General features: G+C 44.1%; 2 protein-coding genes across 7 annotated transcripts; both read left to right on the forward strand.

Annotated features, from left to right (window-relative positions):
• Window positions 1–1,597: 1,597 nt before the first annotated feature.
• On the forward strand, window positions 1,598–23,723 carry TRPV2 (transient receptor potential cation channel subfamily V member 2). Of its 5 annotated transcripts, XM_040650471.2 has the most exons (17): window positions 1,598–2,139; window positions 3,138–3,288; window positions 13,319–13,615; window positions 14,253–14,386; window positions 14,637–14,789; window positions 15,154–15,294; window positions 15,841–16,139; window positions 16,388–16,564; window positions 16,875–17,033; window positions 17,161–17,256; window positions 17,784–17,854; window positions 18,564–18,729; window positions 19,231–19,297; window positions 19,386–19,693; window positions 20,113–20,231; window positions 21,019–21,113; window positions 21,802–22,931. In XM_040650471.2, the coding sequence occupies exons 3-17, from the start codon at window positions 13,374–13,376 to the stop codon at window positions 21,930–21,932; spliced, it is 2,358 nt and encodes a 785-aa protein (XP_040506405.1). In that variant the 5' UTR covers window positions 1,598–2,139; window positions 3,138–3,288; window positions 13,319–13,373; the 3' UTR covers window positions 21,933–22,931. The 5 variants fall into 5 exon arrangements, with proteins under 5 accessions (XP_040506405.1, XP_040506406.1, XP_004946742.2 ...); XM_040650472.2 differs by lacking the exons at window positions 1,598–2,139; window positions 3,138–3,288 and adding an exon at window positions 11,301–11,661 and having other exon boundaries at window positions 21,757–23,723; XM_004946685.5 differs by lacking the exons at window positions 1,598–2,139; window positions 3,138–3,288 and adding an exon at window positions 11,301–11,661 and having other exon boundaries at window positions 21,802–23,723.
• Window positions 4,844–6,892, forward strand: LOC101747587 (polyubiquitin-C-like). 2 transcript variants are annotated; one of them, NM_001353988.2, is made up of 2 exons: window positions 4,844–4,984; window positions 5,826–6,892. In NM_001353988.2, the coding sequence occupies exon 2, from the start codon at window positions 5,832–5,834 to the stop codon at window positions 6,747–6,749; it is 918 nt and encodes a 305-aa protein (NP_001340917.1). In that variant the 5' UTR covers window positions 4,844–4,984; window positions 5,826–5,831; the 3' UTR covers window positions 6,750–6,892. The 2 variants fall into 2 exon arrangements, with proteins under 2 accessions (NP_001340917.1, XP_004946721.1); XM_004946664.5 differs by lacking the exon at window positions 4,844–4,984 and adding an exon at window positions 5,116–5,175.
• Window positions 23,724–23,925: the final 202 nt, after the last annotated feature.

Here is a 23,925-nt window from a genome sequence, read left to right on the forward strand (position 1 = left end):
AAAGGAGAAGAATTTGTAGGCATCGAAGTTGCATTTGGTAAGGGAAAAAAAAATCACTCCAAGGCTGAATGCCCAGTGTGGCTGGAGTGGAAATTTATTTTGTTGGGGGGACAATCAATCGCTTGTATTGGCAGCAATTCTTAATGCCTTGCTCTTCTCTGGAAGCAGAACAGGGAGAGATGTAAACAAGTGAGTTACCAGTCTGGTATGGGGCAGAACGGGCACCAGAGGGTCACGTCTCACCCAGGAATATAGCAAAGCAACTGGACGATGATGAAACATCCATCAGCACTCCCTGGTCTGGAAAACAGCTTTAAAAACACACATCTGCAATGCGTGGGCTGCCTCTTGAGTTGGCACGTAGCAGGACTCAAATAACAATCCAGTGGCTCAGCATCACCCTTCCCTGATGATAGGAAGGGGTACTGAGTTACAGTTTCCTGTTATTCCCCATCTGAACCTCTGTACTCATTATTCATTCTAATGGAGCCATTTTAAACACTCTGTATGTGACAAATTCTGGCCCATGTCAGCATGTTCTTCAGGAGCGCCTGATCTGGGCCACTCCCAGACCTTTAGTCACACTCAACTTCATGTTAGTCACCTTATATTTTGGGAGGAAATGTCACTCAGGTGAAACTGGAGACTGTGAGCTGAAACCGAGTCTGTGTAGTCTGCAGCGTGGCTTTATCTGCCCTAGGTGTGGGGAATGGCCCGCAGCAGTTGCAGGTTTCAGCCTACCGTGGTCTGGCCTCTAAAAACGAGAACAGCACGAAGCTAACAGGCAGAGCATGCTTGAGGAGCTGCTTAGGGATCAGTTCACAAACAGCCACCTGCCTGTTTGGAGGGGGACACTAACATTTGTACACCCTCCTAAAGCAGTTCTTGGGTGAAAACTGGAGTGTGTAATCTACGTCATGTACGCAAATCTGCCACTCTCCACTTACCTCTGCTATTAGTGCACCGTATTTTAAATGTAGAAAGCATTTTGAGAAGCTAAATTCTGTTCCCCTATGATGTTTCAAGAACTACAAAGAAAAAGGAAACTGAAAAGCAAAATGCAGTCATTTCAGAAGGTTACAGCAAAAATATTCTTCCTCCTTTTTCACCTGTTTCAAAGGACTCATAAAGCTCAAAATTGGGCATTACAGAAAGAGACAATAATAGAACCTTATAGTAGATCTCTGGCTGATGTAAAATTTTACTGGCATTCTGATTGCAAGTCCTAAATGTCAGTGGTTGCATAGAGGATTGGGGGTGTACATGTACGTGTGGCTGTTAGATGTTGCCCACTGCCTAAAGAGTAACAGCCTTCACACTGGTTATTTGCAACCTTTACCAAACATTAGTGGCAGTAGAAGATGAAGAATGCTTTCCTCTAAAGCTTCTGAAACAAAATAGTAAAGGAAGAAATACTCAGAAAGAGGGCAAGGAAGACAAGAGGAAGAAAAGTCCAGTAAATGACTGTTCTTCTTGGGTGTATTGTGATATTAAAAGTTCAACAGCTGACGTGTTTTAGTGCTGAAGTACAAAGGTGCTTTTCTGGGCCGTGCAGCTCTGCTTGTATAACAATGACTCAGCTATGCAGACCTGGCTTGCAGCCTGTGTGGGGATTCTGCCTGTAAGGGCATTTTCACTGTAAAAGCAGCACTAAAAGCTGCGACATATTTGTGGGTTTAAGAGAAGTAGAAACTGCAGATGCTTTTTGTCTAACAAACAGGGAACTAGAAGTAGCTTATAGCTAACACCATGCTTAAAAGCACTGAGGCGTTAAAGATTACACAGTTTATACAGGGCAGAAAAATACCAATGTTTGGATTTTAGTCTTAATGTCATGGGAGGGACCTTTCTGGACATTCTCCTTATCGAGGGATCCAAGCTGGATCTGAAGACAAAGGGTCTGACGGACAAAGGCTGTTTGGAATGGCCTTCACAGTGTTTTTGTTCAATAGAAAAATGTTTGATAACTATTCACAGCATTCCAGACTTCTTTCTGTTTTTCAAGATGCTCCTCTGCTATCCTGCTGAAAATTCCCATCCCTGAAAGCACACACTAAATCAGCTCAGACGCAGCAAAGAAAACATGAACAAAGAGAGCTCCTTCACTGCAGTGCAGTTTGGATCGGCTCCAACAGACTGGTAAGCAGGAGACAGACTGCAAAGGCACAGACGTGTAATTTTTAGAACAGACCCAGATATTGTGGCTTTCACTGGCTTTGTGTGCAGGCACAAACCTGTGATTTCAGACTGATGGCGTCTTTATAAAATGCCCTGTAAAGTCTCCTGACACCAGGAAGCAAATTGCCACATCTTCCTCTGGATCATTCAGAGAAGGACAAGCCCAACCATGTTTATGGTAGCAGCACAGATCTTAAAACAAAGCTGTATCTCCTACGTCCTGCAAAGTCAAACTAAACTTTAAACAGATGGGGACAAATAAGTATTGCCCAATTTCTCTATTTTATTACAACTCCAGCTAGTTCTTTTTATGAAGTTTTCAGCTCCTGAATTTGATAGCTTATTAAAAACTTTGTTTATTTAAGTTATTCTTAGCATAAGGCTTAGAAAAACAAAACAAAACTCAGAGAGTTGTCTTTTTTTGGTAATGTCGTAATATTACAGTGTGTCTTACAGTACTTTGGATTGTGACTTGTTATTTCTGTAACCCTTGAGCTTGGCTGTACAAGGACAAGCAGTACCACGCCACAGCTCTGTCTTGTGACTGGGCCTTATTGCAGCATTACAGGTCTGGGGAGAAAATATCTTATCTCCACAGGCCTAAATAGATAAATGTAATTATCCTGTGTTGTATACAGTAAGATGAACCTGAGGTACGTGTGAGTAATTCAGCGAGGTAGGACAATACAATGTTTTTCCGTATGGCAAGTAACCCATTTTTATCTGAACAAAGGAAAAGTACTGATCTTGCCACGCATACATGAGTCCTGTGGTTGTCCAGCTGCCCTTAGTTAAACTCTTGTAACTAAAGATAAACAGATTGCTTCATTTGACATTGCTCATGTGGAAATGCTATGCTGTTGCTAAGATGGTAGTGTACATAAAAACAGACACCGCGTTCTAGAATGTTCAGATTCACTGGAAACATTTCTTTGACCCCAAGTTTTCCTCTTCTGAAGGCAGGTTACTTTGTACTGCTGCCCAATGACCTACTTCTGAAATTGCTGGCAAGAAGCATGTGTCCCCAGCAGCAGGCCCTGCACCCTGGCAAAGGCTGGAACCACCTGTGCAGTCAGTCCAGTCACAAGATACGGTGCTCTATATTTTCAGGTTTGCATTTATTTATACACAGTCTACAGTCAGTTGCTTATTCACCTAGAGCTGTTGGAGGAAGGGCAGTATATATGCTAAAAACTTAGATATATTTAACTACAACTGTAGTTAACAACAAAAACAAACAACTGCTTTCGTAAACAGTTTAGCCTCCAGCATTTTCTGGAAGTGCTGAAATCCTTAATGCAAGCCCAAAACGCCCAGGCCAGCCTTTAGATTAGCTTGTGGTAAAGCTCCAGTTTAGCAGCTGTGGCCTTTCACATTTGTAAATATTATTTCTAGTTTCTCATGGCTTTCTTCTCAGAGCTCCTTGTTTAGCTGCCTTGGCTCTTACATCTACTGCTTTGGCACTATGCACACAGAAAGAACCTATTGGAAACAGTGAGCAAAGTTGGCAGTATTAAGGGAACAAATGTAATATTGCTCAAATCCGCCCTTTGTCCTGAATCTACGTAGCTGAATAGTATCTCAGAGGTTAGCGACTGCACAGAACAGTCTCTGAGCTTTCCAGTTACTCTTTTCCTCCCTTCCTATGTTCTGAATAACTGCTGGAAAGATTTATTTCCTTTTTACTGTAAACCACGAAGTGCTGAGCAGACACAGGCCTTGCTAAAAGAAACGAAACCAGAGCTTTTTCTTTTTAATTGAGGGAAATACAGCTCATAGCTGTGTGTTAAATCCTGCTATTCACATGCACGTTCATGCTTCCTGAGCAGAGGATTTACCAGCGAGTTCATCTGTGTTCACCAAGCAGCAAATTAAACAGCACGAAAACCTTTCTGGATTTCGCATACTCCGGTTATGATATAAGAGCCGGTCTGAAGGGTATAATGAACTTTAATTAACACAAAGCACGCTGCCACGTTGGCACACAGCAGGAAGCTGCTCTGTGACCTGCTCAGGGCTTCCTGTCCTGCAAGCAGCCGACAGCCCTTTCAGGAGCAGGTGCCAGCAGTGCAGCAGAGGTGCACGTCTCACAGCACCGAGGAGCTGCCAGGCAGAGCAGGCGGAGGGCAGGTCAGGAATGAGGAGGAGAGCACAGCCAGCGTGACACACCAGCAGACGCTAACGCTTGCCAGCTCTCTGTGTAATGTTTTCCAGCTCTTCTGACACATCTCCGCTCTTCCTGGCTTCTCCTTACAGCCACACACAACAGGAGCGGCCCCAGCTATTCCAGGCCCTGTCCCAGAAATGAGTTGTGATGCTGTGGTTACGGGGTACCTTTTGCCCCCTCCTCCCTGCCAGACTCTTCCCTAAGCAATAGCTGGCAAAAAGATGCGGCCTAAATCCACCGTCCCCATCGCCACAGGGCCTGCACGGCCTCCCTTCCTGCCCCCACCCTACGGAGCAGCGCATGCACACAGGCCTCCACCCCACCGAAATCTGCCCTCTCAGAACGGGGCCGCCCTAGCAACAGGGCTGACCTCACCGCGCACCAATCAGATCGCTGCAGCGCTCGAATCTTCCAGAGCTTTCTTTTCAACGCTCTCTCCCTATCAACCAATCAGCAGCCACCTTTCTTACTGCTGCACCAATCAGCGCCGATCTTGCCACCGTTTGGAGTAGCCGTTTCACCGCAACTCCAGATCCATCCGCACCCTCAGAAATTTTGGGGTTATTAAGGGTCTCAGCTCTCTGCCGAAGATATCAGGGACCCCTTTGCTCCTGGAAGAGGGATTGGAGAGGTAGAGAGGCAAGTATTTGTTTTACCAGGGGGGGTTTGTTTGGGACTACTTTGAGAGGTGGATGGATACGTCAGCGGAGTGAGGGGCGGGGCCTGTCTCGCTGCAGACGCATAAATACGGGCGGCGCTGCGTCACCCGCAGACCACTGGTACTGGAAGCAGATTGACTTGCGTTGGGTGCTGCGCTCAGGGCCGGAGACGTGAGTTGTGTGGTGGGAGCGCTGGGCTGGGAGGGAAAAGGCACGGCGGTTTTTTCTCGTTAGGGAGACAGAGAGGGTTGGAGTGAGTTTTCTTCTGGTCATCTTTCTGAGGGCCGTTGGTTGCGGTGGTTGTGGAGTTCCTAATCCGTCCTAACGACGTTGTTGAAAACCGGGGTAGAGGGGGGAGGGAGGGAGGGAGGGAGGGAGGGGGGGGGGGGCAGCTTCTGTCTGAGAAAGGTAGGATGTTAGAAAAGATGGCGGAGCGCGTCGTTGTGCTGCCCGGAAGGGGGGAGCTGAGTCAGCGCCGGGCGGGGGCAGCGCGGCTGCTGCAGTTCTGTCAACGTGAGAGCCCGCGGGGGGGAGGGGAAGGGGAAGGAGAAGGGGGGTGTCTGCCTCTGCGGTTACGGGAAGGGGGGACTGGGCTGTGCTGTGCTGCCTCTGTGCTGCGCGAGTACTGCTTGGGCCTTTAGAAGTATTGGGTCTTACTCTAACAAAGAGCTGGAGAACAGGAGGAACAGGGTTAGTAATAGCTTACAGAAACCCTAAGTGATATTAGTGTAATGTGGATTAGTGAGTCTTTTTTCATTTATAAAGCATGTGTGGACTTAAGGTGATTTTACCTAAGCCTGAAACTTCTTTATGTTTTTCAGGTAAACATGCAGATCTTTGTGAAGACCCTGACTGGCAAGACCATCACCCTTGAGGTTGAGCCCAGTGACACCATTGAGAATGTGAAGGCCAAGATCCAAGACAAGGAAGGCATTCCTCCTGATCAGCAGAGGTTGATCTTTGCTGGTAAGCAGCTGGAAGACGGGCGCACCCTGTCTGACTACAACATCCAGAAAGAGTCCACCCTGCACCTGGTGCTGCGCCTGAGGGGAGGCATGCAGATCTTTGTGAAGACCCTGACTGGCAAGACCATCACCCTCGAGGTTGAACCCAGTGACACAATTGAGAATGTGAAGGCCAAGATCCAGGATAAAGAAGGCATTCCTCCTGATCAGCAGAGGTTGATCTTTGCTGGTAAGCAGCTGGAAGACGGGCGCACCCTGTCTGACTACAACATCCAGAAAGAGTCCACCCTGCATCTGGTGCTGCGCCTGAGAGGTGGGATGCAGATCTTCGTGAAAACCTTGACTGGCAAGACCATCACCCTTGAGGTTGAGCCCAGTGACACCATTGAAAATGTGAAGGCCAAGATCCAAGACAAAGAAGGCATTCCTCCCGATCAGCAGAGGTTGATCTTTGCTGGCAAGCAGCTGGAAGATGGGCGCACCCTGTCTGACTACAACATCCAGAAAGAGTCCACCCTGCATCTGGTGCTGCGCCTGAGGGGAGGCATGCAGATCTTTGTGAAGACCCTGACTGGCAAGACCATCACCCTCGAGGTTGAGCCTAGTGACACCATTGAGAATGTGAAGGCCAAGATCCAAGACAAAGAAGGCATTCCTCCTGATCAGCAGAGGCTGATTTTTGCTGGCAAGCAGCTGGAAGATGGGCGCACCCTGTCTGACTACAACATCCAGAAGGAGTCCACCCTGCATCTGGTGCTGCGCCTCAGGGGTGGCTATTAGTTGTTGTCAGCAGTCTTGTCAAGCAAGATGCACAGCACTTGTGTTTGCACTGTAGTCTTTCTAATGTCTTAAATTAAATGCAAGCTTAAGTAACTGCTGATCTGTATGTTGAAATGCTAATAAAGTTTTTCTGTTGCACATTACATTCTGTTGTCTGTCTCAATTTAAGCTATTAAGCCCAGTATATATAAATGACATATTCCTTTTGGCTTTCTTCCACGGTGGTTTAAGTGTCTTTGCGTGGGTTATGAAGGTATGTGAGGGTGAATCCTAACACAGATTAAAGTCTTAAGTTTAAGCACTAATTCTGTGTCACTCCTACTTCCTAGAATTTAACGTGATTCTATATTTCCAGGAAGGATACAGCATTCCAGTAAGGACTCAGCTGCTACCAAACTACGTTAAGGCTATAGGACCAAGGTAGTGGGAGTGGGTTGTAAACTGCACTGTGTTAAAACGGGTGGTCCTGAGATTCCATTGCCTCACAGGTGTGACTTCTGTCTCACTGTCCTTGGTGCAGGCTATGTAAGCAGCTTGCCAGTCAGGTATTCTAATGTTTAAAATTGCATTGTCTGTTCCAGTCACATAAAATGGAAATGGGATGTTCTGTTGTAGGCTTAACTACATCAAACACTTTCTATGTGGGGAAGGGCTGTTTGCAGTAAGCACTGCACTGTTGGGGCAGTATGGGAGCCTTGCTCAAATTGATTAGCTCTAATGAAAATGGCTGCCTTAAATACTGCATAGCAAAGGGGTGAGTGCAGTGGGTCTCTTAGGGTTAAACACTGGCCTTCACAAAAGAATTAGGAACTGATTTCCATCCAAGCAGGTATTGGGAATTAAGAGGTGAGGGTTGGAATGATAGTTCAGCCACATAATAATGGGCCTTAAAGGATGGATGTCACCCAAGTGCCTTTTTATGGAAGCTTAAGCAGGCTATAAGGATCATGGCTGTCAAGACCTTGATCTGTTGAATATTAAGAGCTGCTTAAGTGCTCAAATGGAGTCAGCATCCATATGGTCCATGCACAGTGCTGCTGTGCCAGTGCACTTTGTTCATTGCTGGTCATCTAGATGATGCATAGTATGGGGTCTCATCTTCTGCAGTGCTGCAGCTTCCTCTCAAATACCAGGTTCTCATTTAACATTACTGAGCGTGTCCTGGAAATGACTGGTATAGCAGTGCTGCCACTGGCAGGGCATTCTTCATATGGATGCGAACATGGGGGGAGATTTAACCCGCTGATGGTAGGTAATTTAAACACACTTCTGGTTACAGCTGTGATTGGTATTCTTTGCAGCAGGTTTTGACTCCCTGCTTTCCTTAGTGCATAAATTCCCTGAGTAATTCACAGTCCAGAGGAGATGTGGCAGTGAATAAACGTACTTTTTCTGCTGATTCTTTGCTCCACAGTGAAATCAGCTGCCAGATGTCCTTTCTCAAGTTCTTTTAATCATTAAACAGTGCTGCGTGGTAACAGTTACAGTAGCTAACTGATCAGATTAGGCCGGCTGTGGGTTCAAGGGGGTTTTTGTTTGCTTTGGGTCAAGAACAAGTCTGTAAGGGGCAGGTGGCTTTTTCCAGAGCCAATTACTGAATGAGAACTGTTGCTGAAGTGTTGTTCAAACGCAGCGTGGAACCCAGGCTTCCTAAGTGCCATTAGGTGCGGTTGGCTTCGTGGAGAGCTGTGGCTGGGGTCTGGCCTGCTCTGCAAGGGCAGAGACCCTGGGAACGTGATGTGGAGGCATGGGTGGGTCTGCACCACCTTCCCCAGTGTGCACTCAGTAACCACAATGCGTTCAGCCCAAACCAAGCTGGGGTGGTGGCTGGGGAGCAGCTCAGGCCTGTTCTGCTCAGCTGGACTGATTGTGTGCAAGTACCTATGCGTTCTCATGCTGTTTTCCCAGCCCACCAGGTGAGGCTCATGCCGAAAGTTAATTAACTGTATGTTTGACTTAGTAGAAATGGCACAGAGCAGTAGAAGTACAAGTGAAATTCAGAGGTGCTGTAGTGTTGCAGTGCTGCCCTGGGTGAAGCACAATGTTTCTCACAAGTGTGTGCTTGCAGCTGCTTTTGCTGTTTTTCAGTGTTAAGCAGCAGCAATTCAGGGTCATGGAGTGACCGCCGGGTGTCACTGTTGCTGCACAGAAGTGTTACTTTGAAGCGGATTTCGTGTTTTGTTGATGGTATGATCGTCAGCGGAGCATTTCTTTAGGCTGGAATCCTACAGAAAAGGATACATTGAGTACAAAAGTACTTCCACTGAAGGAATATGAGAGGTGGATACTTCCTTCAACGGCCTGAGAAGTAATGCAGATAGGAGTATTAAAATGTAGTGATGCAAGACGAGTGGTTAGCAAAATACTGTTGTGTAAACAATTGAGTTGGTGGGGCAATAGCAAGTTTTGAGAAGTAATTATATTTAAGAATATTTGGATTATAAATTGGGCGCTGTCTGGTCCCTCTAACACTATAAGGTTCCATCTGTATAACTATAATCAATTGAAATTCATCCCTCCAATGTGAGTTTTGTGTAACAGTCATATGAAAATCTGGCATTGCAAAAGCACTTGGTATTTCCCCAGGTCTGAAAGAGCACCTTTAAAAGTAGCAATCTTCTCTTTATCTTTGTGACCTTCCTGAGGTCTGAATGAAACGCTCACCCACCCGTTGTTCCAGAAGACCTTTTAATGCTCCTCTACATGCAACTCTTACAGACTTCTTTCTTTTGTGAGGGTGATTTTGAGCTGCTGCCCCTTACAGTGGCTACAGATCAAAGCTGTAATTAAACTACAGACAAAGTGACTTTGTTTTCCTGTTTACAGCATGCAGAAAATATGATGTTAATTATAAAAGTATTTTTCAGTATTTGGTAAAAACTGGTGTGTTCATCTGTACTCTGTGTGTGATCAGAGAATACATACTTTAAGAGATGCTCGTTCACGTCTTTTCAGAAAGCCGTCCTCCCTTCTGCTTCTTGTTGCGTTCTTTTTAATCAGGTTTGAATCATTGCTTTTTCTGCCATGAGTTACTGTGCTTCTTCATACAGCACATATCATCTGTACTTGTGCTGCAATGCTCATTTTGAAATACTTTCTTTGATTGAACTTAAAATTTCACTTGGAGTTTAATTTCTCTCTTTGCAGTTTGAAGTTTTCACGTGCCTCGCTTCTCCCTTCTCCCAAGTGGAAATGCAAATGTTTGTCATAGTGTCCTCCCTATGAAAGTGTGTGCGCATGTGTGCATGCATACCAATGTTTCTGTGTTCTCCCAGCAGCTCCTTGTTTCTGTTTTGCTGCATTGACCTCCCAGCTGGCAGTGATTCCTTTCCCAGCAAACTGCACATTTGCCTTCCTCTGTGTAAACTATTAAAACCAGATGAGCAGAACCAAATCTGTTATGATGCGCTTTTGTAGGCTGATTTCATTCCTTGGTTCGAATGGTGGGCTGACTCATGAAAGCTGGGGGAGGGAAGTTTATGCTAAACTATCCTGCCTGTTTCTACATCTGTTGTTTCCCGAGTAAATGAATGTTCCGGGAAACCCCACATTGTCCAGCCATCCTGTAGCATGAATATTGCTTTGGGTTCTCTGTAGGCTTGTGGTAGCTTTGGAAAAAATCCATAGCCAGAGTTCAATATGTCAGAATGTGACGCATCTCTTCTCAGCATTTTTGGAGTGCTTGTTAACTAATTCACAGCTGCCAAGCTGTTGGTTAAAAGAGTTATATAGCATCTTGTTAATTAACAAGATTTGCTAGATGATTTCTAGAGCACATATATGGCTTTGTAAACCATCAGTACTCTTCATAGGGTGGGTGACAATAACTCTTCTGTGGCTTTGTGCTTTGGAAGGCTATCAAAGGTGCTGAATGTCATCCTGCATTGATGCTACTGGGAATAATGATCATGCTGTGTCCTCTGGCCTCAGTTCTGTTAGGAGAGAAAAAACTGAGACACTTCATGTGGTCTGATATCCTCTGTGTCCCAGAGGTCCTGTTTTCAGAGTGATAAGTGCATGTGCATGGTGTCAGCTACAGTCTGTTGTATGGATGGCCACCTGTGCTCCCAGAAATAGCCTTTCCAAGATTTGGTGTTCCTTCTGGAGAACAAGCCCATCAAGAACTGAGCACCAGTGTCAAATTAAGTAACCACTGGCATAAACAGTTATGAAGTGGGGCTGCTTTGTGAAGGCTCCTGTCCTTGTGATGAGCAGCTGATGCTTGTTCTAACATTCTGGCTAGTTTGTCTGCTAGGGTTTGCTTTGTCTCACAATGGTGGTGTGTGAAATTGTGTGACAGCTGACTTCCCACAGGAACAGTCGACTTCAGATGTTTCCATGCATTCTTGCTTTTCTTGGGGCAGAGTGTCTTGTGACAAACGTTACAGCTGAACCACAGGCTCTGGCATTGCCAGGGTTTGATCATCCCCTGCGGTCTAAGTGGGCTGTTGGAAGCCACAAGATGCCTCCTGTGCAGGAAGGAGTTAAGCATGATGAATTTGCAATAGCCAGCCAGCTTTCCCATATAAGAGCAGTGCAGTCATTGGCTCTCTCTTTTACTGAGAAATCTATCTAGTCATTTCCTGTGCAAGCCCTTCTTCACTTTGCAAAAAGCTATACAGTTGAGTAAATAATCAGCCAGTTATTCCTTCTCACAGGCTGGATTCTTTCATGGACCACCACCGGCTAGGAGTTCAATGTTGTGCCATCACGAGAGTGCTAAGATGAGTGTGGTGGTCTCTGCAGAAGAAAAGAGTTCTCATGCATGGATGTGAATAATCTGTGGGCTGCTTTCATGCTTATTAACGCATGTTATTTGACATCTTTTCTACGGGGAGTCTATTTGGCTTCTGAAGATCAGTTGGGACTCCCTGTGAGATCAGTTCTTGGGTGGAGCTTGCAGCAACTTGGGGTAAGTGCTGTGCTCTTCCTCTTTTGACAACAGGGCTTTTTTTTTTAATGCTGCACTACTCAAAAAGGCTCGGTAAAGTTGCAGAAGAGGACAACTCAGTTCATGAGAAGTTAAAACTGAGCTGACAAACAGAGAATGCTGCCTGTTTCCTAGGAAAACATGACTTGGATGTATTTATTATAGGGTCTTCTTTTTTTTTAAGGACCATTTTGCTTTTGCTTTTAAACCAGACATTCTGTCTGTAAACAACTGTCACTAAATAACTTTCTTGAGGCTGTGGAGAGATGGAAACTGCAACTGAGAAATGATGTGGGGGGAAAGGAAGACAGAACAACAAGCAAACTATTATGGATGTACAAATAGCACTCTGAAGGATTGGCAAATGTACCAGTAAGTGTTCTGGGGGAGAAAATGAGACTGAAGTGGGATTGTAGGGCGTAAGCGTATGCGTGCAGAGGAATGTTTGCCAGTAAAATGCAGACTAAACAGAGTGGCTGAATTGTAATGGTTTGTCATGAAACCAGCCTTTGGACTTCTTGCTGTGAGCTGCATAATAGCTGCTTTCTGCTTAGAGCTAACTATGCTGCCTTGCATCCTAATGTAAGCCAGAACCCTTATGGTGTGTCCATGTACATCTTTGCTGATATAGGCTATGGAGACTGGCTTAGTCCCAGCAAGGGAGATTTCTCTTCAGAGAAAATCTGTTAACCATTTGGAGGGAGTACACGTGAATAGGACAGAGTTATTAAACTCTGGCTGGTAATTGTGGCTTTTTCCTTTCTGCCTCACAAACTGTGACTCTCCATCATGTGCTGGCTGCAGACAGCTTGCACTGGGTGTGGATCTGGGATGTATCCAGATAAATATGAAGAGATGTCTCAGAAGGGTAAAAAATACTAGATGAGACAAGTGGGCTAGCTGGGTGCTGTAATAAATACTTAGGTTCTGTGCACAGCACATCTGGGTCCAGCATTGCTTTTGGGAGAGCTGAGCTGTGTTCAGGTTCTGAGGGCTGTGAGTGTCCACATGGCAGCCAACGTGTGTATGTGCCTGTGCTATGGAGCTGGAAGTTGGAAGCCTGCACTCACATGGATAGCTAACATTAGGGAGTTCTCTCATATTTTGCCCTAAGCAGAGCAACAGTACATGAGAGGAACATAACTTTTGCACATGTTTTCCCTGTGGAAACAGTGCCTTTCTTAGCATCAGAGAACATGAACAAGCTTATTGCTCTGTTTCAAAAGAGTTAATCTATAGTTAATCTTATCTTTTGGCCACTTAGTGACTGGCCTGTGTTGGCTGCACTGAGACAAGAACAGTGATCATAGCCTCCTAAAGATCCACTCTCTTTGCCTTTTATGTAAGGAACCCGTGCTGCTGCCAACAGGTGAGATCATCTCACAAAGGGGGTTCAGATGTTCTGTCAAGGAGATGTCTGTATTTCTTGTACTGCTTTTCTATGTGTGCCATGTTTAAGACATTGATCCTTTATTCAGATACCCCCGAATGTGCAGAATTTTATTGAATCTCTTCTCTCAAGACACCCATAGTCAACTGTAGGAACACTGGACCTGGAAACTAACTTTCCTCTATGTGCCTCATGGCTCACATTCTAGGTTTGTGAACAAATTGTGTTAATTCTCCCATGCCCTTGCAGGTTTACTCTCCCAGTGGGGAACATCTGGTGATCTGCAAGGCCATCTCTGCTAGAAATGGATAACTTCACAAACGATCAGTCAGGCCCATGTCAGAGGAACAGGTTGGTAGGACTGCTAGAAACAGATGACAGTATCCAGGAGGATAAGCCTACATCTAGTACAAAGGAAGAAAGATCAGGACAATATGGGAAGAAGGGAGAGCCCCGGCCCTTGGAGTCACCTTACCAGAAGGAAAGCAGTGACTACTCTCCTAAAGTCATGATTAATCTGAACTATCGACCAGGATTTGTGAGCAAGTGAGTAATTGCTGATTATTTGATGAGGATAGAATTGCTGTTGATCTGTACTGACCCCTGCCTATAAACTTTACTATAAAAAGTTGAAACTAGAAGTGGCAATGCAGAAATATTACTGCTGTCTGATGAGAGGTAAAGGTAGAAAGAGGACGTTAGCCCTTCCACTCTGCTCTTGGAAGGTACAGTGTGTGTTGTTTATTTGGAGTATATTTGAACTAAACAGCACCAAATAAACCAAGTTGGGTGTAAGAGCAACTTAGCATGGAGCTCTATACATCTGAACTGTTCTTGCCAGGAAGGGATGTAAATGAGCTCATGTAGTGCTTTATACCATGTGATGGGACCGATTCTGATCCTGCAGCTATCTTGGGTTTGTCTGTGCTCTGGATACATTCCAGGACTGCACATCAGACTGGATCTGGGAAGAGCTCCAGCTGATGGAAACAGCAATCACTTCAGAGCATTATGGGAAATAGCTGTCTCTATTTTTCCTTTGACTCAAAATTACAGTTTTTTTTTTTTTTTTGACAAACTTTTTTACCTCTCCCCTCTTTTCTTACGCAACCAACTAGAACTTATTGCATGCTCTTGTCTTACAGTCTCCAGGACTTCTTAACACTGTGCATTTCTTCTGCAGCCAAAAGGACCCCAATCGCTTTGACAGAGACAGACTCTTCAGTGCAGTGTCAAGGGGTAGCCCTGAGGCACTGGATGGCTTACTTGAGTACTTAAGGAGGACCTCGAAATTTCTCACCAACTCTGAGTACACAGGTAGGCTCCTGCTCAGTACTTCATAGACTGGGTTAGCAGAGGCAATGCTTGTTAATATAGTACAGGGAAGTGCCATTAGTTGCATATTTCCTAAGGCTTTTGCCTCTGCTGCAGACTGAAAATACCAAGGCCTTTAAAATTACTGGGTTTGGTCCTACAGTGACAGTTAAGTTCTGGGTGTGCTGAATCAGGTAATATGGATATGTGCAGGGCACATCCACAGCCTACTTGATACTTCTTTTTCTACTAGATGCAAAGACTGGGAAGACTTGTTTAATGAAAGCCCTGCTGAATTTAAAAAATGGAAGGAATGACACAATCCCTGTTTTGCTGGAAATAGACCAGAAGACACAGAATCCCAGGCCGCTTGTCAATGTGGCATGCTCCGACTGTTACTACAGAGGTAAGGTTTCTGCTGATGTTGTGTCAGATGCACCTCTGCATCTGACCCTCATTCCAGAGTTCTGGTGCAATTACAGTAACAGCCTGCTCATCTTGCCACTTCTCATTTCTGATTCTGGTACTGTCCTCCTCAGCCTTCACTTTTGCAACTTTGTTCTTAGTCTATAAAACAGAAATAATTCATGTTTAATAAAAAGTTTAGAAAGCATTTATGAAAGTGAAAAAGAAATACTACGTAGCTGTTAAAGAATGAGTTCTGCTAGCTGAGTTATCCTTTATTGTTTTAACAGTGCTTTGCCAAAGAGCCCTTTGCTTGTTCTCTCTGATACTGGTACTGATTTATGGGTTTTTGCCTGTTTCCTTAGGCCAGACAGCACTCCATATTGCCATAGAGAAAAGGAGCCTGGACTTAGTGAAAGTTCTAGTAGAGCATGGAGCTGATGTCCATGCCAGAGCTCATGGTGAATTCTTCAGGAAGAAGAAAGAGGGAGTTTGCTTTTATTTTGGTGAGTCTGTGTGGAACACATTTCTTTGGGTTGTTTTAACCTTACAGTGTAATTGATGCCACTGGTTCTAGCTGGGTTTGTCCCTCTGTGCATGACTTCACTGTCCTGTAATCAAGGAACCCTTCACTTATTTGAATGGCTGAATACTTTCACAGACCAAGGTGTCCTAAAAGCACTTGCTATCATGTTTGATGTTATGTATTTAATCCTATCCTAACGTCAGAGGTTGGAACTAGATGATCTTTTAAGGTGCCTTCCAACCCAAGCCATTCTATGATTCTACCTAAAGGGCTTCAGACAGAGGCAAACACTGGGTTTGTGCAATCAAATTAGGAGACTGGAAAAATGTTTTGGCTCCCTAAGATAAGGAATTACTGTTTACTGAGAGCTTTTACTGAATTTAGGGGTGCTGGAAAATAATTTGTTCTGTGTTCCAATAATAAAACTACACAATAAATGTATTTTGCCAGAATTGTGTTGTTATTGCTTTCAATTTCTTTTCACACTTCCTGCTGCCCCTCCCAACTACTGTCTAAATCTCTTCAGGTGAACTTCCCCTCTCTTTGGCTGCCTGTACCAACCAGTTTGAGGTGGTAGAATATCTTCTAAACAACCCCCACCAAAAAGCCAGACTCCAGGAGCAAGACACACAGGGCAACACAGTCCTCCATGCCCTGGTGATGATTGCAGATGACACTGAGGAGAACACCAAGTTTGTGAGCACAGTATACGTTGAAATCCTGAAGGCAGGTGTGAAGACTGACCCAACAGTGAAACTGGAGGAGATCGTGAATTATGACGGATTAAATCCCCTGCAACTTGCTGCCAAGACCGGCAAAGTGGAGGTAAAGACAAATAGAGGGAATTCCTGAGGTTGCTGGGAAACAATGACAACTGCAGCATATATCCTCAGCATATCAGGAGGGTCTGATATAGCAGTATCTCGCCTGATTTCAGCCATATAGTCTGGTGTTTGGATAAAACACAGTGTGTAATGCAGAAAGCTAGGTGTTTATTTGAAGATGATTTGGGTATGCTTGGGTCATTTTGTATCTTAATTGCATGCACATTTTTCTGATATTTTTCTCTTCAGATCTTCAGACACATCATCCAAAGAGAGATCAAAGACCCAGTGTACAGGCACCTGTCCCGCAAGTTCACTGAATGGACCTATGGACCTATCCATGTCTCCCTCTATGACTTGTCTTCTCTAGACAGCTTTGAGGAAAACTCTGTGCTGGAGATTCTGGCATACAGCAGTGACACACCAGTGAGTACTTTTTACTAAAAGTTAAAGACAGCAACAGTTTTTGCACCACCTTGAGGTGGTTTTGATCCTTTGGTTGTCCTAAGCTGAAGTTGTCCTAAGCTGCTTTGCTTTTCTCATGAAGCCTAACAGAATTAACTTCCAATGGGATGTTTAATGTTTTTTCATACTGACAGCCTTAACTGAATAAACCCTTAGGGATAGCCTAATTGCAGCCACTGAACTCCAACCCTGAAAAAGAAATTCCTCTGGTGAGTTCACATTTCTGATGGTACATTTGTTGTTGATGGTGGGTTTTCTCCCTTCTTCATAGAATCGGTACAAAATGGTGGTTTTGGAGCCACTGAACAAACTGCTTCAGCAGAAATGGGAAACATTTGCTTCCAAGAGATTCTACTTCAGTTTTATCTCATACTTGTCATTCATGATCATCTTTACAGCTATTGCCTACTATCAGCCCTTAAGGGTAAAGGTAAGCCCAATGTTCTTTTATCTAAAAGGCCTGAATGAATGGAGTTGAGTTTTAAAAGGCTTGGGGGGTTTATCACAACTACCAATGTCAGTATTTGGTATTTTGCTTCTTTGTCTTTATCTTGCAGCCTTCATTTCCAGTGGAGTTCACAGCTGGAGGCTTCCTGTGGGTCTCTGGGCTGATCATTATCTTGCTTGGAGGTGTATACCTAATTTTTGCTCAGGTATGTGACTCTCTTGTCTAGTCTCACTGTAAGAATGAAAACTAGAAAACAAAACTGTCACTGATGTGGAGGCAACAGATTTGGTTCTCCTGAGGTCAGAATGTGCATGAGTGGGTGGCAAGAGAGAACCCTGCTCTGAAACACAGTATCAGAGTGATCCTGTAATGACAGGAGTGGTATAGGCCAGGCTCCTGGGCGAGAGGAGGAATAGGCTCACAACAGTAATTAATTAGGAGTGACTTGTGATTTATGGTACTAAAGTGCATCCCTAGCATTTAGTGTTATTAATACTATTAATAAGGACAGAAGGCTGAGCCATTATTTAGCCTTTGTTTGTACTTCTCCTTTTACAAATAAGGCTGTGGAAGGGTGACTAGCTGAAAATTTGGATCTTGATGGTGAAAGCAGGAGGTGGAGCTTATGGAGTGAACCTCTCTCCCATACAATAGGCTATGCCAGGCAGGAATCGATCTTTAGGATGTTCTGTTGCCCTGATGAATGGCTACCATTGATTTTTTCTCAATTAGAGTCTGTATCTGCGGAGGAGACGCCAGTCCCTGAAGACTATGTGTTCTGACAGCTGTGTTGAGATCTTGATGTATGTCTCTTGAGGTTTTTTGTGCAATGAAAGCACGGGTGAAATTGGTTCTCTGCTGTGTGCTGCTAAGTTGCCCTAACATTACTAGAGAGATGGTGAGCAGGAAAGATTGATTCTCTGCCGCTGTCTCCTCTTTCCACCCCTTTCCTGCTTGTTTCTCCTACCTGCTGCATCTTGTCATAACCCTTTGTTGTGATAGACTTAGTGGGGTAGAGCCTGTATCTGGACTTGTGGTGGAACACAGCAAAGGGCAGATCTTCCGTTATTCCACAGTTTAAAGCATGTACTTGTTAGAAAAAGAGCTCAAGTTTTGAATCATGTCATCACCATGGCTCAAATTTTGTTCAAAAAGAAAGAGACTTTGCATTTTTTGAGGACAAATGTGTAGCTGCATGTGTTTGCATGTATATGTGTACATGTTCATGAGTTAGAGTTCTTTTGCTATTTTCTGTCGGTTACACGAGTTGCATTAAGCAGTTAAGAGCTTCCATACTGTGAGATTAACCAGTTCATAACAAAACTGCAACAATATGACATTGGGTTATAACAGGATTTGCTTATATAAACTATGTGCCTGATTAGCTGTCACTTTATGTGCTCTGTGTAGCCTGGTAAAACGTGTTCACTTTTCCTTGCAAAACGGAACAAACTGCAGATGGGCCTTTCTGTTGAAGCACATTACTGTGTCACTCATTCTACTTCTCTCCAGCTTCATCCAGGCTTTCTCATTGCTGTTGTCAGCAGTCCTGTATGGCGCAAGTTCAGAAAACTATGTGGCAGTGATGGTGTTCTCTCTGCTTCTGGGATGGGTGAACATGCTGTACTACACTCGGGGCTTTCAGCGCATTGGCATTTACAGTGTCATGATACAGAAGGTCAGTACTTGGGAGACATTTTATGTGGAAAACTTTTATGTGTCAGGAGCTAATAGAATTCCTGCCATTACTTTTATTCTCTCAGGACCGTGAAAACCATAAAATGAATTGATATATGGACTTGGAATAAATTGCAGAAGGAGCTTAGATTTCTTCTTCAAGGGAGTGCAGTTGTGGCAAACCACTGTTTTGCCATCTTTGAATCTGGCAAGTTAGAGCAGCTGGCATTTACTTGTTGGTCAGAAAGTGACAAAACCAGCAGTCGAAGCCAGTGTAAGTTCCCTGGAAAAGTTGTGCTTGGGCTGAGAAGTGTTTCCAGATCCATGTGAGAGTTTGGGACTAGAATGGCAAGACAAAGTAGAGGTGAGATGAGAAGGGAAGGAGTCTGATAACCACTTGTGTGAAACCCAGTGAGGATAGAAGAGAAAGAGCTATGTGCATTGAAATAATCTGGAAGCAGCTGCTTGAGAAGGAATGACACTTCCTCCTGATTTATTTCAGACTATCCTGAGAGATCTATTGCGTTTCCTCTTGGTTTATATTATCTTCCTCTTTGGCTTTGCTGCAGGTAAGGACTTAATCAGCATCGTGCTATAGGCTGGGCTGCAAGAAGTAATGTTTTTCTGAGGAGGATTCAAATTCTGTTTTTCTCACAGCTCTGGTTACGCTGATGGGAGATGCTCCTTCACTCTCTCAGAACAAGTCTGTTGCTCAGATGGAGAATGCTGGGAGCCATGCTATGTATGGTGGGCTGCTCAGTGTCTGCCTGGAGCTCTTCAAGATCACCATTGGGATGGGTGACCTGGATTTTCATGAACATGCCAGATTCAGATACTTTGTCATGCTTCTGCTGCTGCTTTTTGTGATCCTCACCTACATCCTTTTGCTCAACATGCTGATTGCTCTCATGAGTGAGACTGTCACTGATATTTCTGGCTACAGCAAAAGTGTTTGGAAGCTGCAGGTGAGACACAGTGCTGCTCAGCAGTTATCATGGTCCAAATTCCTACTTGAATTTCCTAATTCCTACTTGAAATTCCTACTTGAATTTCCTAATGACACTGTCTTTGTCCTAAACCTCAGCTGTAAAGTTTTCTTTTATATAAATTTACCACTCTGGGGATAAACTCTAACATCATTTTTAGGTGTATTTAAAACTCATGCTGTTTGCCTGACAACTAGCCTGTTCAGATCCATGTGCACAAGTAACTTGAGTGAATTACAATTTTGGTCTGATACAGTTAAGCTAAGGAGCACTTTGAGGCTGATGTCCAAAGTGATTTTCCAAGTCAAAGTACTCTCTAACTGGGGAAGATTTAAAGAAAATGAGGGACTGGGCTCTGCATGGCCTGTTTTTCTCCTGACACGGACTTCTTCTTTCAGAGGGCTATTGCTATTCTAGAAATAGAGAAGGCCTGGCTGTGGCGCCAAGGAGGAAAGAGGAGATCTGGCTGCTTGATGTCAGTGGGTCTCAATAAAAAAGATGAGAGGTGGTGCTTCAGGTAAGACAGATGTGCTGCTACCCTTAAACTTAAACTTCAGCATAGTGGTGGATTCCTGTGAATGATAAGCTGGTAGCCCTGCTCCACCACAGGAGTTTCAGCACGGACTTGGCTGAGTGACTCAACCACATGTTCCTGGTACATGCACGCTGGCTGGTGATTTCACTGCTGAAAGTTTGAGAGCAAGTCACCAAGATGTGTGCTGTTTAACCCACATCTGTGGATGTGGTTATGGTGGCAGGCTGTCTGCAACAATGCTTTCTTCACTACTGCAAGTAGCTGTGCCTGGAGTTGGCTGTGGTGGTAGGGGGGTAGGCTGGTATCCCCTTCCCTCAGGAGCATGCAGTATGAGTGCAACATGAAAAGGCAGTACTTCTCCACCCACAGTGGGGCTGGGAGCACGGTAAACTTTTCTCTGCTCAGAGAAACAAAGTGCCAAGCAGCACTTCTGTAGCTCCAGGGCTTTACGTGCAATGAAGCATGTATAGAAAGGGGAATCTAAGAGGTTCCTTTGTATTAAGTATGTTCCCTGGGAGGAACTGGAGTATTTTAAAACAAACAAGTGGCATAGGCCAGCATACCACATGCAGAGGGATAGGTATTTACCTCAGAGAGCTTAGACTACAGAAGGTCTTTTCTCTAGAAAAAGCTCTGTAGGGTACTGTTGCTACAGCCAAAGTATTAGGTCTGCGTTAGCAGGATGGGGTTGACTGAGATGCCACAGGACAATGAGACCTGGATAAATGCTGTGCTTCATGCATGTGTCTCTTGCATTTTGTTTCTCCAGAGTAGAGGAAATAAAATGGACAAGTTGGGCAAAGGAAGTGGGAGTTCTTAAGGAAGAGCCTGGAAACACCAATGATTTGGAAATAAATCCGGAAGGTAAAGTCAAATAATGAAGAAATGTCTTCTGTGTCCTTTTGGCTTCCTGCTCAGCTGCACTGTTTGCATGTTATGTCTTTTGGTAACAGAAATTTTAGGTCAGTTTGCTCAAGAAATTGTTTCAGAGTACTGAATAGTAGCAGCATCACTTGTGAGCTGAGCACATAAATAATTGATTGGAGTTCAGGAATAAATAGTGAGAACAAAGGAGAGGCCATTCCTATTCATCTCCGTTGGAAATAGGCAGAAAGCACTGCTGAGAGGGGCAAGGGCTGTTCTTGCCTTTGACTTAGATCAGTATCCCAAATGCATGTTGCTTTTTGTATTAAAAAAAGCTGAAACGTAGACCTACTCGTTCTACAGGTATTAAAATCAAAGCTTTTACAGCATAAGTCAGGGCACTAACACTCACAGCTTAGTCAAATTCTGCCTTAGCTCTCATTGTTTGTTTCCCTCATTATACCTGGGAGGCTCAGGCAGAATCTGCATCAGAATTGCACAGCTTCCTGCTCTTTCAGCGCAGTCTCTTCCTAAATGCCAGAACTGCAGGAATGGGGAGGTTTCAGCACTTGAAGTGCTTAATTGGGTGTATGTTGGGTTTCCCTAAACCTGCATTCTTCTAAAAACTGGATCCCTTTGTTAGCTTCCTGCTGACAAAGGGCTGCTGTTTTTATGTCTCCTGCTATAGAGATGAGATCACGGAAACAGGTGCCACAGAAACAACTGAGATCAGCTGTTTCAGAGGAGCAGTCACTGCTGCAGCCCGAGCTATCAGCAACTGAGATGATGCCTCTAAAGGGACAAACCAGAAATCTTTAGCGGGTTTTCTTGTTTGCAACCTTGCTTCCATCTTCAAAGGAGTAGTTCTTCCTATAGCAGCTGGAAGAGTTGAAGGCATTATCAGTGTTAAAGTGCATTTTATCAATGACTGTGGTTCACCCTGTGACTTTAAATGTTTTCATGCACTTTAATTATGAATTTTCCTCTGAAGAAACTGTTTTTTTCTCAACCTTTTCTGACTGACACTTTCCTATTACTGTGTTTAAAGGTGCAAGAGCAACATCATAGGGGCAGTGGGGAGCAGTCTTTGAGAAGGCAGTGCTTGCTGAGCTGCATAGAAATAATGTTGTCTGCCATAGAGAAGCAAAGAATGGAGTTCACCTATCTACGAATGGGTTAACTTATTCTTTTGTCAGAACACAACAACCTGCACTGAAGTGCTTTGGAATAAAGAGTATTTTAGAGGCATAAAAAGTTGTTAATGGTGGAACTGGCTTCTGTGCAAAGCACTGCTGGTGCGAGATGTGAGCGGACACATATTCAGGTTTCAGTCGTCGTGAGCCGTGCTGTCTTTGTCTCAGTACCTGCAGTGCTGGGATCACACCAGAACTCCCATGTTACAGTATGGTGATGAAATCATTTGCACAATGTGCACATTTGCTTAAGAGCACAAAAGTGATGTGAGTTTTCTGGAGCTGTAACTTCAGCAGGTGAATTTCTGAAGCATCTGTCTTTTAGAGATTGCACTGTTTCTGTAGAAAGCAGCAGCAAAATTTATTTCACACATTGCTTCTGAGAGATAGATGGTCCAAAATGCTTCGTGTGGTTAACGTTTCCTGTCAGTCTTAGTGGGCTTCTTATCTTTCTGTAATTGACTACAAGAACCTCATTGCTTTTTTGTATTGTGGACACTGCCTCAGGGTGGGAAATGTCTTAAGCTCTGAAGAGGAGAAAAAAATGAGCTATCTCACTTTTAGCCTACATTTAAAAATAATAATGTACTATTCTGCAAACTATAAATATAGCAAGTTTACTTAATTGAAAGTGTTGATCCTTGGATGTATTTTCAGAACATCAACCTCTCTCAAAAAGAAGTTGAAGATGTGATCAGTGTGGACTACAAGGTGTAATCACATTCCTGATTACATTTCACCCAGTACTGTGCTGACCTCATTGCCATGCAAGTTAACTCTTGTATTTCATGACCTCTCATCAGTTCGTGCAGCCATGTCTGAAACTGTAACAGGCTGTTGCATTGGACACATCTTTCACAGAAGGAAAGGTTAGTGAAAAACCTGAAAAAGCTGCAGTCTACAAATGGTGGTGGTACCTTCCTTTCAGTAGGATAAACTGTGCGACTCAAGATCTCCTATCTCTTGTTTCTACTTTGAGCAAGTGCATCTAGAAGACTTGTCTTTTGAATACAACCGTTTTAATCCTGTTGCTTCTTTACGTCTATGTGACTGGCAGCGAAAGTACTACTTTTATAACCTGCTCCCTGTCAGATCAAACAGATTCTTCCCCTGTGCTGGATGATTTCCTCTGCGTCTTCACTCTGTTGGGTATCTGAATTGTAACTAACTTTTCTCACTCCAGCTTCTGATGTTTTCTTGCTTTGTAAAACCTTCAGCTGCTTTTTCCATCTATGGCCTTGTCCTAAGTGTTCCCAAGATTTGGCAAAGTGCTCATATTGCACAAAGGGATCATCTGACATGGTAATCTATTGCTGTGCGTGGTGCTTTGCTGTAACAGGGACATTGAGATTCTCAAGAAATGCAGAATCAGATATGCTATCTGTTCCTGGAGTCTTAATAAACAACGGAAGAAAAACTGTGCTTGGTGGTAGTGGTTTTGATAGGTGTGGGCTGTGACAGTTTGCTTTCAAGGTAACCCGCTTCTTGAACCTGTTTATCTTTAAATCACTTTCTTAAGCTTGTCGTGTTAATATTTTGATCTGTGTTAATTTTTTTCCAAAAAAATTCAGTGCTCACTGTGAAACAGGGCCGTGGTATTCCTTGTGTTCCACAGTCAC

Source organism: Gallus gallus, chromosome 19 (assembly GCF_016699485.2).
Source record: "Gallus gallus isolate bGalGal1 chromosome 19, bGalGal1.mat.broiler.GRCg7b, whole genome shotgun sequence".
In the NCBI taxonomy this organism is placed as follows: Eukaryota; Metazoa; Chordata; class Aves; order Galliformes; family Phasianidae; genus Gallus; species Gallus gallus.

Bases quoted from the DNA above. Each gene is read 5' to 3' on its own strand.
- LOC101747587 (NM_001353988.2), top strand. From the start codon at position 5,832: ATGCAGATCTTTGTGAAGACCCTGACTGGCAAGACCATCACCCTTGAG.
- TRPV2 (XM_040650471.2), top strand. From the start codon at position 13,374: ATGGATAACTTCACAAACGATCAGTCAGGCCCATGTCAGAGGAACAGG. The intron at 14,790-15,153 runs GTAAGGTTTCTG...CTGTTTCCTTAG, and splicing joins CTCCGACTGTTACTACAGAG to GCCAGACAGCACTCCATATT. The intron at 16,565-16,874 runs GTGAGTACTTTT...CCTTCTTCATAG, and splicing joins CATACAGCAGTGACACACCA to AATCGGTACAAAATGGTGGT.